The 16,850-nt window shown below is 45.2% G+C and overlaps 1 protein-coding gene across 1 annotated transcript; it reads right to left on the bottom strand.

Moving 5' to 3' along the window:
* Positions 1-2,355: 2,355 nt before the first annotated feature.
* Positions 2,356-4,647, bottom strand: LOC147031797 (uncharacterized). Its single transcript, XM_085850025.1, has one exon. It carries the CDS (start codon positions 4,270-4,272, stop codon positions 2,356-2,358), a length of 1,917 nt encoding a protein of 638 aa, XP_085706151.1. The 5' UTR covers positions 4,273-4,647.
* Between the last annotated feature and the right edge of the window lie 12,203 nt (positions 4,648-16,850).

Genomic DNA, 16,850 nt, shown 5'->3' on the forward strand with positions numbered 1-16,850 from the left:
GCTCCGTCCATCCGATGGACCGAACATCTGTCCATGGACTTTTGAGTACGTGATATTTCTAAAAGTGTTGAACGTTTTGCTTTAATATTGGAGAGATCTATTCCTAATGACATTAACTCAACCTGATTAGATTTGCTGAATTATGTTGCCATGACAACCATCTCATTTACTTGGCTTGTGTACCCGATAGTTTGAAAACACGTTCAAGATTTAGCTTTCATATCACACAGATATATTCTTCATACCACCCAAAAGGTGGAGGACCGAGAGACCGAGAGGGGGCTGAGATGTCCTTGTTGAAACTTAAATTTTGTAACCTCATGACATAATTTTTAAATCCCGCAGGTACAACAAGACATAAAATTTGGAGAGTAAGGTAAACGAGGGAGTGGGGAATGCAAGTGTTTTGAGGGTGGACACGGTCGACTCATCAATTTGAATCGGTATGTTTTGGAGATCAAATTAATTTGAGAATTAATTATGAGTTGGCAAGAATTACAGGGTGTTCAAGATGAGATTTCACCATTTCTAAACATAAAATAATTTCATTTAAAATAGCCATGAATCAGCACTTATTTATTTATATTATTTAACTTATTTACCTTCTCACATGTCATGTAAAGCCAGAAAGGGCCTTTTGTCACATTTCCGGAGAAATGAACAACTTTTTCATGAACACAACCCCCAAGTTATTCAGTTGTGTGAGTATTGTAATCGGCTCTGTCTGTCCGTCCATCATGCTCTGTCCTCCTCAAGGGTTGGGCAGAAATTCACCAAACTTGGTAGTTGGGATCATCATTTGGCAAGAAGAGCAGTGTCATTTTGGCCCCACTCCTGAGGGCGGTCAAAAGGTCAAATTCCAAAACATGCAATTTCGGGCACATTTTAACTTTGCTTTTGGTGGGAAGCATGGGGATTTGCGATGGCGCATCATCGATTTTGCTTGAGGTATTCATTCTAATTATTAAATTCTTTACACTCAGGATCATTGAGTTCTCATCATGATATTCTTGAACAAACGAGTGACAGATTGACAAACATGGGCACAAAAAGGATCCAAGTGATGAAATAAATTCCATCGAGTGTTTATCATACCTTAGTTCTGGAGACTGTTCACTTGAAAAAGCTGGAATCAGCCAACTGTAGGAGCCTGGTGTATATTTTTGCGTTTCTGGAACGCTTACATGGTGGAGTGATGAGAGCGTTGCTGCCAAACATGGCATCTTCCTCTCCAGCGGGTATCATTATGACTTCTTCCTCTGCACACACATCAATAAAAGTAAGTTAAATCCACTCAAGAGCATTGTCATCATTATCTCCATCATTATCCTGCCTTCCAACACAATCCTGGAATGAATATCTATCAGATATTCTCTCCATCAGATATCTCTCTCTATCGCTCTGTGCTTCTCCCTCTTCCTCATTTTCTACATTTCAGTTCATGTTTTATTTCACTTTTCCCTGCAATTTCACATCTTCATTTTCTTCGTCACCAACTCCCACTGTGTCACCTCACAAGGGAATTTAAGCAATTTGGTCTCTCATTCAAATGTTTCATACAGAGCCCACAAATCCCCACTAACTGTACAAATTAAAATAACAAAACCTCATCTGATGATGTCGAAGTGAACCATGATGGACTGCTTCATGGAAGGCAACTCGAGTCACCTGTCACTGATTGAAAGTGGGATTGTAAAAATTTTATTTTTCAAACAATTAATTTTAATGAACATCCAGGTGTTTACAATGACGTCTTTATGGATACATTACCACTCGTACCAGACTTCCAGCAGTTGTAAGATTTGTTTGGTGCTTGTTTGGCTTCGAGTGAAGCAAAATATTAGTTTGTTCTCAACACTTCAGAAGCACACACACAATGGGACACAATGGAGGAGAAGAACATGTAATTTAGACAATGTTTGGAATAATTTGTTACGTAAGGTAAGATTCTTGGTAACTTACGATCCAACCGGGAGGATGGTTTCCTGTACGAGGGTGGTGGAGGAGGGAACGAGTGTCTCTTCTGAGGGGTCTTTGGAAAAACAATAAAAATATGAAAGAATATTCACATTGATATATTCATCATTTTGATAACTTGTTCAGGATATGGCACAGAAAGAAATGCACTGACAGAACAGGTAACCAATGGAAAGGTGAATTCGGTGATCTCAGCCATTAAAGGGGAGTTAAAATTCTTGTGATTTAGCCTGTGTGGGGATGACCATGCCAATAAGTTACCTTTCCCACGAAAAATATAATAACAATTATCGCCAAAATTAAGTATATTCTTCTCCATCAATGTAAGTATTCACAGTGATGTCTATAAAATACGAAGTGCCAAAATGCATTTCAACTTCAGGTGTTCATCTTGGGGTTCGCTGTATTTGTACCCAGTATGTTCACCCCAACTTCTCCGAAGTACTGAAGAATGCTTACCTGTTGAAGGTGTTGTATATGGTTTGGGCTGTCACCACCATGCTGCTTCTGCTGCTGTTGCTGTGGCCTGTAATCGCGGCGAGGCTTTTGTTCACCCTCGAACTCCTCTACAACGCGACGTGTCTGTAACCGCTGTTCCTCACAGCGTGACTTCTGTTGATGATGTGTCAAGCCAACACCACTGGGTTTCCATTCAATTTGCACACCTTTCTTTGCTGCCTGCCTCTGCTTCTTCATTTCTTTTTTGAAGCAGACTTTTTCTTTTTTTTTGAACAGCTCTTCATCTTGCTGCTTCAGCTGTTCCTTCTGTTTCCCACACTGAGACCACTCATCGCCATTCTCATTCTGTTGTTGCTGTCGACCTAATTTCCAATCACCAATCATTTGGACACTGTTTTCCTCGTGCACACCACCACTTGCTTCTGCCTCCTCTTTGGTATCGTCAAGTTTCTCAATTACTCTCTGCTTTTCCTCTTCTAATCGTCTCTGCTTTTCCTCATCTCTTTGTTTCTGCTTTTCCTCATCTATTCGTTTCTGCTTTTCCTCATCTCTTCGTTTCTGCTTTTCCTCATCTATTCGTTTCTGCTTTTCCTCATCTCTTCGTTTCTGCTTTTCCTCATCTATTCGTTTCTGCTTTTCCTCATCTCTTTGTTTCTGCTTTTCCTCTTCCATTCTTCTCTGCTTTTCCTCATCTATTCGTTTCTGATTTTCCTCTTCTATTCGTCTCTGATTTTCCTCACCTCTTCGTTTCTGATTTTCCTCATCTCTTCGTTTCTGCTTTTCCTCGTCTCTTTGTTTCTGCTTTTCCTCGTCTCTTTGTTTCTGCTTTTCCTCATCTATTCGTCTCTGCTTTACCTCTTCTATTCGCCTCTGTTCCTTTGCCTCACTTTTCGAAACCTCCTTTTCCCGAGTACACACATCGTTTCCCCTTTTCCAAAGCTCTTGCTCCAGTTGATGTGCCTCATTCTCTCTGCATGAGAACTCCTTGTCTTTTTCTTTCTTTGTCTCTAAAAATTCCTCTTGCTGCTCACGCTCCAATTGTTCTCGTTGGTGCAGCACTCTCTCCATTTTCTCGACATACTTTTCTTGTTCTCTCATCACTTCCTCTTGTTGGTGTGTTTTAAACTCTCTATATTTTAACCCAAGTTTTTTCATCACCTTCCGTTTTTCGAAGCGTGCCCGCTGTTCCCGCACCATTCCCTCCCTTTTGGAAATCTCTTTCTCCATCTTATCGACCATGTGCTTATTCTTGAGAATCTCTTTCTCTTTTCTTTCGATCTCAAGCCAACGGCGTGTATGGTCCTGATATACTGATTCCCTCCAATGTACAAATTCCGCTCGTTCTCTCTGCTCTTCCTCTTGGATCTCCCTCCACTCATCCTCCATTCTTTTCTTTACCTCTTCATCATGCTTTTTATTCTGCTCCTCCTCAACTGTTTTCCTCATTTCCTCTTCCTTGGTTTTCCTCTGCTGTTGTTCCTCTCTTTCCTTCTGCTTTTCTTTCTCTTTTAACCATACCTCTTCCTCGTATCTCTGTTGCACATCTTTTTCCTGCACTGCTTGCTCTCTGAGCTGAACTGACCTCTCTCTTTCGTTCAACTCTTCTTCTATTTGGTGCAATTTTTCACCCTTTTCCTGCAATTTCTCTTTCTCCTTCAGCCACAACTTTTCTCGTTGTTCCTTTTCCTTTTCCTTCTGCAACTGTTGTTGAGCTAACTCTGCTTCCAGTTTTTGAGCCTCCTCGAGTAACGTCTGCTCTTTCTTTCCCGTTTTGTTCAGAAAATGTTTCCGGCCACATTTAAAACTGCAAGAAACAAACACAAACCATATCAGCATTGTTAATAACAGTCGACTTTAACCGAAACTCTTTGAACAAAGGTTGCAGTGTTAAACATTGAATTAAATAAGGAGAACAGGCACTCAGTAGAGTGCGTACCTCCGCCGGGCTGAACAGTTTATGTTTTGTATCCCACTAATGGGCCGTATCTGGATTGGGATCTGAACCAACACCTAATTGGCTTGTTCTTGTTTTTTGTGAGTTGTGTTTCATTCTTATTTTTTTCTTTCTTTCCAGAGGAGGGTGCTTGGGTTTGGGTAAAAACACACAACATCAACCACAGAACACCCCTTAACAAGAAGCCCACCAACAGCACTCCGGACACATGCACACAATCACCCATCCATGCTCAAGCTACCTCAAAGTCCTGCCAATATCCATACACTCCTTTATCTCCATAACTTCCAGGTTCCTATCTAATTCCAATTTAAATGTATCTACTGTTTCTGCTGCCACCGGGCGTTGTGGCGTGCGCCTGTAATCCGGCTACTCGGCGGCTTGGGTTGGAGGATCGCTTGATGACAGGTGCTCTGCGCTGGGCCGCAGGTGTAGGGCAGACCGGAATCATGGCGAAACCCAACCCTTATCCCTGTGTCGTAAGAGGCGACCAGGGTTGCGTCAGGAAGGGTATCCGGTGTAAAACCTGTGCCAAATCAGTATGCGGATCATAACGGATGATCCGCTGTGGCGACCCCTCACGGATGATCCGCTGTGGCGACCCCTAACAGATGATCCGCTGTGGCGACCTCTAACGACCTGACGAACGGCGACCTGCCACTATCTTTCCAGGAAGACCATTCCATGCATTAACTACTCTCGAAGTAAAAGTCCCCTGCCTTGCTACCGTCTTAACTCTCCTCTTCACTCTCAGGAATGAACCCTGGTCCGATCACTGTCTCGTCTGCTCATCATTCTTCTGCACTCATCATGTTTAAACCCTTCCTTATCTGAAACATCTCCATCATATCTCCTCGTAACCACCTCCTTTTTAGTGTATTAAGCCCTGTCTCCTTCAGCCGCTCCTCAACGCTGAGTTAAGGTAGGCCCGGAGTCATCTCGTAACTCTGTGCTGAATCCTTTCTATGGCAGCTACGTCATTCCAAAGTCGTGGTGACCAAAACGTCACACAATGTTCTTGATGTGGCCCTCACCAAATTCTGATGCAATGTTGACACCACCTGTTTTGATTTATAAATGATCCCCCTCTGAAGACAACCTAAAACCCTATTTGCTTTACCGACATATAGCTGACTGCTTACCTCCTGTATCTATTACCACCCCCAGATCGTTCTCCTGTGTGACATGCTCCAAAATTACCCCTTGCATCCTGTAATCTCTATTTTCAATGTTCTTCCCCATCCCCAACATCTTACACTTGCTCAGGTTAAATTCCATCTGCCAATCTTTTGTTCATTCTTTGCACGTATCAATACTTTCCTCAATCTGATCACCACCCCCTCTGCTATACACTTTACCTCCAAGCTTTGTGTCATCTGAAAATTTGGAAAGCATACTCTTCATCCCACGATCCAAATGGTTAATATAAACAATGAATAATGATGGTCCAAGTACTGATCCCTGAGATACCCCACGCTTACATCTTCCCAGCAAGACATCCTCTCACTCACAGCCACTCTTTGTTTCCGATCACGAAGCCAGTTTGTAATCCAATGAGCTACTTGACCAGCCACTCCACAAGCCCTCACTTTGGCTAACAACCTCCAATGTGGTACCTTATCAAATGCCTTCTTAAAAAGTCTCGATATATCGTCCACTGCCTTTCCATCATCCACCCAATCAGACACTACAACCTCGAACTCTAAAAGATTTGTTAGACAGGAACTATCTTTGGTAAACCCATGCTGACTACCTTTACTTAGTTTGTATTTATTTAAATGATTACTCATCTGGTCCCTTATTCCCTAATGAATGTCTCCAACTCCGGAGTAACACATTGGAAGAAGCGTGAGTGTGTGTGTGTGTGTGTGTGTGTGTGTGTGTGTGTGTGTGTGTGTGTATGGAGTGAGGGAGAGAGGTGAGTGGAGGAGAGAGAGAGCGAGTGGAGTCGGGAAGAGAGGGAAGGTTAGGTTGGGTAGTGGACAGAAGGGGGTTAGTGGGAGAGAGAAGGGAATAGGGAGGGGAGGTGTACGTGTGGCATCTGTGGGCTGCCATTATGGGATCAGGAATAATTTGTTGTCAGTACATGCACATGTATGCCTGGTGTTGGCTTCATGGTTAGGGTGGTGGGCTTGGGATCCTGGGATCATGAGTTCAAATCCCACTTTGCTGTTGAATTAATACCAGGTGGGTTGACTCTGCCTGTCATCCTTCTGAAGTTGGCAAAATGAGTGGCAGCTTTCTGGTATCCTGTGTCGGAATGGCAACCCATCTTGGATTATGCTCAAGAGCCAAGGAAACTGCTTTCACAGCACAAATGCTCTGCACAGTATATGGTCCCAATGGATGGATGGATGTAGACACATGTGAAGCAACCTTTTCCACAATGAATAACATATAAAGAAAATGAGGAACCAATTTTCAAATTAACATTTGGACTGTCTCACAAGGATTGCAATGATGGATGACAAATGCTGTACTGTTTGAAGAGGGTCATGGAGCATCAGGCACTCCTCTGTTCATCCAGCTTTCAAAGTACGTTTTGAAATATAACTTATTGTGTTCTTAATTTTATTGTTGTAACCTTATCTCTATTATTTTGATCAAAACACATACATACACATATTTGTGCTTGAAAACCTTGAGGAGATGGATTCGTATAACAATTTTTGGTTTCTAATAATTAAGCCGACATTGTTTTGTTGCACATGCAGACTTCTATTGAGTTCACCTGGCTGTTATATCACGTGATTACATGAAGGATTGCATTACTTTGTCTTGCACGTGGTATGGTGGCTCTCACACCTTATGTCCACTTGGTGAAAGTGGCCCCTCTCTAAAAAAATAGTGAAAATCACTGCTTCAGATCCTTTATCATTTCGACTGTCTCTATTCTATAACCTTTCAGACACACCACACAAACACCGATCGTCTTCTTGTAAAACATAAACTACACTTTTTTCAGCAAGTGATGAACAAGCTCGACCCCCCTCCCCCCCCAAAGGGTGAGTACTCTGCTCGTTATTTGTGAAAACGAAATGTAAATTTGTTTTAAATTCCTGAGCTATCTTGTCCCCTTGGAGAAAGGAATTATATTTTTAATAAAACCATCACTTGTCTTCCTTACCAGTGAACGGGGTTTTTCTTTCTGTTATTCTTCCTCCTGTTGATCCAGTATGATGGTTTGAATGATATTACCACCACAAATAAGAAGATAGCAATTGCAATGATCAGGACATCGCAAACTCTGGAAGCGAACTCTGCTTCCTCCAGAGCGTCATGCTGGAAAATCTATGGACATGGAAAAGGGCAGGGACAGGAGAAATGTTTACTACATTTGAAACTAGAAGGGCACTCGGAAGAACGCATACCGCCACCACGCAATGCTTGATCCGTGAGAACATATCAGGCCCAAAATACATTTTTGAACAAAAAAAAGGGCAATCAGAGATTGCAGACCCTCACCAGGACTTCTTTTCAGAGGTGTATTTTTAAAAAAATAAGTTTTTGGGAAAATATGGCTGCCAACCATGTGACCAATGACATCACATGTGTGAACCTTTTGTTCCTCATGGACAGGTGGTCATACGTGTAAAGTTACACCTCGATTTGTTCAGCCACTTCAGAGAAGATTTTTGAAGGTTATTGTTTTTCTTAAACAACGGCGACCAGGGTTGCGTCAGGAAGGGCATCCGGCGTAAAACATGTGCCAAATCACTATGCGGATCATGCGGATGATCCGCTGTGGCGACCCCTAACGGGAGCAGCCGAAAGAAGAAGAAGAAGAAGATTGTTTTTCTTAAACAACATGGCTGCCAAATCACGTGACCGATGATGCAATAAAAAAAATTTCTGTGGACGAGACGCCCCTCAAAAATGTTCATACTAATCGGATGCGGCATTCTACATTTGCAATTATGACATCATAACGAGGGCACCAACGATCTCATTAAAAAAATCAAACTCATTCCCCATGAGGAGTGCTTGTGATGTGGTTTCAATTTTTTCCTTCATGCGGTTTCAGAGATACAGAGGTCTTAAGTTTTTCAGTTTTTCCAATATGGCTGCCACACAACGTGACTTATGACGTCATAATTATCATTAAAACATTCCACATGAGTAGTTACACCAATGGTAAAAATTTCGTCCACAATCCGTCCACAACTTTTTGAGATATATCGTGCTATCTCACCATTATAATACCAAGCTTGCACACTAAAAACTCGGCTCGCCATCACACGATCCCTATGAAATTGCTGTGGCACTTTGCGGACATGCAGACAATGTTTGGGAAGTCTTGGCGTTCAATAGTACCACTTGCATTTTGCACAATGCGTATTTTTGTCATTCCCCGTGTACGGTCTATCGTCTGCTACCAGCTATGTTGTACTGCTATCCCGTGCATGTGCACGGGTATCGCTGGTATGTTTGGTTGTTTGGTGAAGGTTGTTGGGCCCTATCTCTCAATGGTGAAGAATCACTTAAAAGTTCTAGGAGTTGGATCCGGATCCGGATCTTCACCAAAATCTAATCAGTTCGTCCTTGTCACACACCGAACCTGTCCACAACTTTTTGAGATATCCTGCACACAAACAGACAGACAGACAAACAAAGAGACAGAGAAGGGTGAAAAAATCACCTCCTTTACCTTTGGTGGTTGAGGTCATAAAACTAAACAATATTTTTGCAATTATTTTACAAAATCCAAAACCTCGTGACAAAGAACAAGATGTTCGTGAAATTTGTTTTGAGTCCAAACACAATGGGTCATCGAATGTACGAGAATTTATCATTTGTTTAAGACAAGGGTTTAGACTTTCGACCCAACTTTTCAAGGTGCATTTCATCATTATCATCATCATCATCATCATCATCATCATCACGTTTATAGTCCTCTCCAGGATGAAGGTTTTGTTGAACCCACACTGGGTATATCGGTCTCGTGAGAATGATTTGCCAAACAGTTTTTCTGGTATGGAGGGTTTGGGAAGAAATTTGTGATTTGTTCAGAATGCTGGAGATAACTCGCCTACTCTTTGTGAGAAACACCGTGGGATCTTTAACGTCCACCAACGAGTAAAGGACCGTGAAGATTCCTCCATCGACACGACCATGAAGTGAACCCGAAACATAAACATCCTCACGGCAATGAGGGATCGCAACCATTTAAAGGACCGAGAAGGAAGATTAAATATGGGATTCAACCTGTGCACCAACACACACCGTCCTACTCCTTTTTCAAGGCTACTCCAGGAATCTTAGATTTCCACAAAAAATCTGGAAGCGAATTGCCTTTGCACAAATTACCATTGCCATTGGACAAGACAGGAAACTTAATTTGGTCTCTGAAAGAATGGGACATTAAGCCTGCTGTCTCATTATGAGGTACTCTCCTGGCTGTGGTATACAAGGATGGCAGTTTTAAGAGTCGGATTCGATTACAGTGGTATCAAACTTAGGTCAGTCAAAATAAAAATGTCCCAATGTTTTACAGTTTTTTTTAGTTACAGTTGTCCCAAATGTTTTACAGCTTCCCTGTAAAACCACAAAACACATCCGGTTCACCCAACTTGGGAAAAGTACCAACGTGTGCCATTTTGTGTGAACCTTTCCCGAGGGTCTCTTCCAATCCTCACTAACGTAACGGGGTGATCTATAGATTCCACTACCGAGGACCAGCAAGACCACGATGATAACCCACGTCATCTCTGGTCGCTGGCGCGTGCCAAGCATCAAACTGGGGAACTGGTAATTTAACGATTTATTCTTCACTAGAGCGGGCCCGTAGGTGCGTGCCTGTAGGTGAGTGCCCGAAGGTGAGTGCCAGAATGTGCAGCCCTCTCTTGCCCCCTCTCTCTCGCCCCCCTCTCTCGCCCCACCCCACTCTCATCCCCCCTCTCTTTCCCCCTCTCTCTCGCCCCCCTCACTCCCCCGTCTCTCTCCCCCTCTCTTGCCCCCCATCTCCCCCATAGTCTCGCCCTTCCTCTCTCCCCCCTCCTCTCTCTCCCCCTCTCTTGCACCCCCGAGTCTCACCCTTCCTCTCTCCCTAGTCCTCTCTCCCCCCTCTCTCTTTCCCCCTCTCTCCCCCTAGTCTCGCCCTTCCTCTCTCCCCCTCCTCTCTCGCCCCCACTCTCATCCCCCCTCTCCCGTCCCCCTCTCTCGCAGATATTGGTCGACAGATAAATGGCCGTAACTTGGGAACTGCTCGACGATTAATGTCGAACGTTGAAAAGGCACATCCGCAGGTCCCCAGCAATATTCCTGGCAAGTTTCAATCAGATCGGACCGTCAATCATGCAAAAAAAAAAAAAAAACATTAATTGTGACGTCATTCGTGATGTCATAGCACTGTGTCCTGTCATTGGTTTGCTAAATAAATGGCCATAACTTGGGAAGCACTTGTCCGATTAATATCAAATCTTGAAAAGGCACATCCGCGGGTCCCCAGCAATATTCCTGGCAAGTTTCAATCAAATTGGACCGTAAATCGTGCAAAATGAATAAATAAATAAGCATTAATTGTGACGTCATTCGTGACGTCATAGCACCGTGTCTTGTCATTGGTCGACCGATAAATGGCTGTTACTTGGGAACCGCTTGTCCGATTAATATAAAACCTTGAAAAGGCACATCCGCGGGTCCCCAGCAATATTCCTGGCAAGTTTCAATCAGATCGGACCGTAAATCTTGCAAAATAAATAAATAAGCATGAATTGTGACGTCATTCGTGATGTCATAGCACCGTGTCTTGTCATTGGTCGACAGATAAATGGCCGTAACTTGGGAACTGCTCGTCCGATTGACATCAACCATCGAAAAGTCACATCTGCGGGGCCCCGGCAATATTCCTGGCAAGTTTCAATCAGATCGGACCGGCGGTTGTCGAGAAACGGCGGTCACAGACAAACAGACAGACACACACACACACACACAAACACACACACAGACTGCTGGAATTATAGATAGATTGTTCGACTGTGACGTCATCATGCACTGTGACCATGCTCCATCATGATTACAGGTTTCATAAATAAATTATTAAAATGTTAAGAGTTTATCTCTAAATCCAGGAAAGTGCAAAATAGTTTTAATTTAACAATTAAGGAAATTTACGAAAGAATAAATAAAATTTTCTTTTCCATCACCACCACTCCCACCACCACTATCACCGCCGTTTCCATCACAACAAAAAATATCACCATCAACAACCCCTCCACCACCATTACAACTCCCATTGTCACGCTGAACACCACTTCCATCACGTGGGGTAATCGATGTAAATTGTTTCTCCAAACTTACCCACTCGGTGATAGAAGACGCCATTTGTATTTCCCTTCTCCATCGGTATCCCGTGTGGAATCCCGTGCGGACACGGACAACTCGTTGTGTTACAAACTCTCAATACAACACCTGTTCGCTTTAACATCAAAGCACAAACAACTACTTGATGAACAACTGATAAACGAACTCCTTTGTTGTTGTGAACCTTCCCGAGTCCGTGATCTCTTACAATCCCCTCTTACCTGCCGTGGAGATCGCCAAGTTCCACCAAGGACGAACAACACGAAGATCACGATGAAGGACAACATCTCTGCTCCACGTCGATCCTCCAACTGACGCTTCAACGACGTCTCTTCCTTACGTATTTCCTGTTGATGGAATTGTCATTGTGACGATGAACACCCACTGTGACGTCACAATGGTTCGGTGTGTGCCGAGTTCGAATTGAACCAGATCTGGATACAGATTGGATTATTTATTTTAATTTTTCGCTGATTCTTCACCATTCAGAGATCGCGTCAATATGATGTATGGCACGACATCACAAAAACTTATGGATGGACTATGACCGGTGACGTCATGCTAAATGTGGAGATTACAGATCGTGCAACATGTCGACTGTGACGTCATCGACAGATTTATTTTTTTTATTCCATGACATCAGATATGAACATCACACCGTTTGAGTTCCAAAAAGAGTGATAAATGAAATCCGCACATTTTGTCATTTTAAACAAAACCCTAAATAACACTCACACGTCACACTCACTCAACGTCACAATGAAGAATCCCCTTTCAGGATCAGTTTGCCTCAGATAACCGTGTTTGGAGAAAACGGCATTTTCACAATGATTGTGGCATGGTGAACTCGGTGATTAACTTCCTGAATTGTTTCAGGGTATTATAACTGTGTTATAATACAATGTATAATGATTGTATGATGCATGGAGAAACGTCACAGGATGTGATGTCACATGTGGGCGGATCGCGATGACCTTTGATTGAACCGGATGTTATTGTACTTGTACATAAGGACATCACGTGATGTTGTAAAATGTTTTTTTTTTGTTGTTTAATTTATATTCTCAGTGTGTTCCGTGAAACTCTGTTAATTAACCCGGAAAGCAATTCGTTTGAACCGATGAACGAGTGATGCATTGTGGGTCCATCAATCACGGAGACCACGTGACCGGCTCGCGGCGCCATCTTTGAGGTTCGTCGATGTCTGGTTCGAGTTGTGGTTGAGATGTCGGAGAAGATAAATTACATGAAGGAACCTTGATGGCCGTGTCCGTGTAACAGCCTTGTAAACCACCGTCCTGGTGATACTTGGAATGCTCAGTTGATTGTTTGTGTTAAATTGGAGGAGGAGGTTCTTTTTTTTATTTTATTCAAAATGCCCGCCGGCTTTCTTGTGTACGTTTTCATCGAGTGATCTCCAATATTATGTTCTCGTACATCATATATTTGTATATGTGTATGTGTGAATGTGTGTCGTGTTTTGATATGTTGGGTGTTCATATATTTGTGTGTGTGGGATGTTTCTGTTGTTGTGAACCCGGGGTCCGCGGCGATAAGACCACGGGGGGAGGGGTGGAAGCTACCTTGAGTTCCCACCAGACTCTCCGGAATCGCAGGTTGTCGCACAGAATAACTCCGTGATGCGGCGGGTCGTCAATCGACCGTGAATGCCAATAACTTGACCACGTGACTTTGGGTCCTTCGTCTAATGAATCCTGTTTACCTAATGGTCATGTGATATCATTACAGGGGGACACGCCCTCAATTCACCTTGTTCAAACTGGATCACCTTCCCGGACGAGATGCAGCCGAGCATAACTGCCCAAAGACGTACCGGCGAGGCAAACAGATCGTTGGGGGATAACGTCCCGGTGAGGCAAGGATACTAACCATGCTGGATCGATGAAGGAAAAGACGAAAACGAGCTTGGAACATTTCCATACAAGCATTAATTTACATTCAAGCGAGGAAAGGTATGGGGTTTATTATGGACAGCAGAGGGTAGCAAGGAATTTGTTGGGTGCGACAAAAGGCAAGCTATTATCAAAAGCAGATCAGAGCAGACTTATCCCATTGGAACTTCCACAATCTTCACTTATGCTCGGACAGGTGGCATTACACACACACACACACACACACACACACACACACACACACACACACACACACACACACACACACACACACACACACACACACACGCACACACACATTCGGAAGATTACATGGCCAGAAAGAAAGAGCAAATGAGGACTAACGGCCTCACAATACCTGGCGCGGTCAATGCAACCCGGTACGTTTAGGGGGAGGTAGAAGGGAGAAAATACTGGTGTCCAAGGTGTGGGAGTGGGAGGTGTGGTTTGATGCAATATGGGAGGTGTGGTGTCTTGCCAGAGGAAACTGTGATTGCGAATCAGTAATGGATGCTCTTTTGTGCGTCCAAAGGGGACGAGATGGAGGGGTGGAAAGAGGGAGAGAGGAGAGAAGATGCGTGAGGCAAAATATTCCAAGCCGAGTTGTGCATAGGTCTGCGAGTGTAGCGTGTACCTCCGTGGGATGCTCCGCTTGAGCATTCCAGCGATGGGCAGACAAGGAGCAGTGACGAAGAGGGCGGAGCAGTGACTAAGAGGGCGGAGCAGTGATGAAGAGGGCTGAGCAGAGAGGCGAAGGAGTGGGCAATGCAGACTGGCGAAAAAGAGGGCAAACGGATTCGCGATCCGCCTTTTCTAAGCCCCAGCCGAAGAAGGGTGGGGTGACGACCCAAAACGACATGCCATAACCCGAATCGCGCTTCCCTATTGGGCCACAGCAGGCCTAACCACACCCTGCCAGGCTCCTCGGGCCGGAAGCAGTCTCATTTGCACATCCAGCGCGACACGGCCTCGAGCTCCGAACCGAACTCCCGGACCGCTCTTCTCACAACCCCCAACCCACCCCCTCGCTGTCCGTCCTGCCATGTCCTGGCGACTCGAAGAGGGTCGTATTGTTGCAGAGCCCGGCGTCGGCTGCGAGCACGACCGCTAGGTGGAGCAGTATGGTCGGCTCCACCGAACACCTGGAATCTAGATCGTCACCCTCGGATAACTCCGAGGGTACGGATCCCTTACAGGACCGTGAATCGTCAATAAATCAAACACATGGTACAGGGTTATTTTCCAAACTTAAAAATACCTGGAGGCCCACGTGGCGAGCTACCGAGGATTCACATCCTCGACTGCACTCGTACGGGACGAGCCGTATGCGTGCTCGTCTCGTGCGTAACCCGAGCGGATGGTTACCGAGGTCCCGTCGGTCCAAATGTACAATTTGCCGCTTCCCAAATTTCCCAACATGCACCGTGCTCAGCCAATGAAAGAAACACAAAAACGAGCTGAAACATTCAACAAATGGATATTTATTTACAATAGGTGGGAAGGGAACCCATAAAGGGCAGAGTTATCCGACTATAAGAAATGCAATATGTACAAGGCAAAAAGCACTTAACGGTTCCTACTTGAAGACGGGCCCACAGACAGACACACACCCAAAAGAAACGAAAGGGACCTTCCCGCCTCGTGCGGTCTTCGAGGAGACGAGCGAACCAGGATGAGACCAGCCGCGTTGAGATGTGACCAGACCAGCGCCAGCGACGACACGAGACCAGAACCGTCGAGTTGACCAGACCAGTGCCAGCGACGACACAAGACCAGAAGCGTCGAGCAGCGACATGAGACCCGAAGACCAGAAACGTCGAGCAGCAACACGAGACCCGAAGACCAGAAGCGTCGAGCAGCGACACGAGACCCGAAGACCAGAAGCGTCGAGCAGCGACACGTGACCCGAAGCTCGGCAGCGACACGAGACCCGAAGGTGCGGACACCACGTCGTCCCGTCTATCTCTTCTCTGGAGGGAGGGGCTTCTTCTTCTCACCACTCACCTCCTGATTGGACGAGGAGTTCTCACGCAACTCGTGGCGGCCTCCCCATTGGCTGAGGCGTGCGTGTAGTGCTCGCTCTCTGCTCATTGGCTGGAGCTTGGAGCCGAAGCGACGGAGGCTCCACCCACCTCCTCGCCTTCGGCCACGTGCCGAATGGCGCTGGTGCTGAATCAAACGGGGCGGTGAGATGCCCGCTCCTTGCCGATTGGCTTAGAGGGACGCCATGCCTCTGTTAGGCTCCGCCCACGCGCACTCGCCAGCAAGCACGCGAAGAATGCGCAAAATCACTAAAATTAACACCTCAATTTGCAATTCCTTCTTCAGTTTTTGTATCTAAGTATGATATCTAGTCTGAATGCATTTTTTTCGATGTTCATGCTGGAGGGGATCATTAGGACGTACGTGAGCGGTACTTCCATGTTTTTAGTGTTTGCTTTTGGTTCATGGTCCCACTAATTTTCTGGAACTGAGATATCAAAGTTTTTGCAGATGTATAACTCTGTACAACTGTTCTGGTGTGTGTGCGTGCGTGCGTGCGTGCGTGCGTGCGTGCGTGCGTGCGTTCGGTCATTCAGCAGAACATCATTCTCTTCACGAACCCCACCTCCACCCCTCACCTTTCTCTCTTTTTTTTCTACTCCTCTCTCTCTGTCCCCTCCTCACTCTCCCCCCCCCCTCATAATAAAATGCAGCACTCTCCTCCCACACCTCTGTCTCTGTCTTTCTCCTACCACCTCATCGCACCCCTCCCTACCGCAGTGTATAGCAACGTTTGGTGAGGCATCGCTCTCCCCACCTCCCCCCTCCCTTTCTCGCTCTCCCCCCTTCCGAGCTTCCCTTCCCTCCTTCCTCTACCATCCCCTCCACTTCCTTCGCTCTGCCCCCTTCTTTCCTGAACCTCTGTCTTTTATCCTCCCCGCCACCTTCTCTCTGTCCTTGACCTTCCCCTCCCTTCCCTCCATCCTCTACTTTCCCCTCCCCTCCCTTCGCTCCATCATCTCTCCCCCCCCCCATCTCTCTCTCTCTCCCCCGCCTCTCTCTCTCCACCTGTGGAATTATGTCTTCGGCTTGTCCGTCCGTATGTCCCTGCAAATTTTCTTATGTCCCGGCAACGTCACGACGTCAAAGATTTTCGTACCAATTTTTTTTCATGTCAAACCATAAGCGTGACATGACAATTCCAACTGACAGGCATATTAATTTTTTCAGGGGAAAGTCAATCTGCGTGATGTTTGTTGTGC

This window comes from Eptatretus burgeri, chromosome 2 (genome assembly GCF_056783735.1).
Source record: "Eptatretus burgeri isolate ZD-2024b chromosome 2, Ebu_testis_v1, whole genome shotgun sequence".
NCBI lineage: Eukaryota > Metazoa > Chordata > Myxini > Myxiniformes > Myxinidae > Eptatretus > Eptatretus burgeri.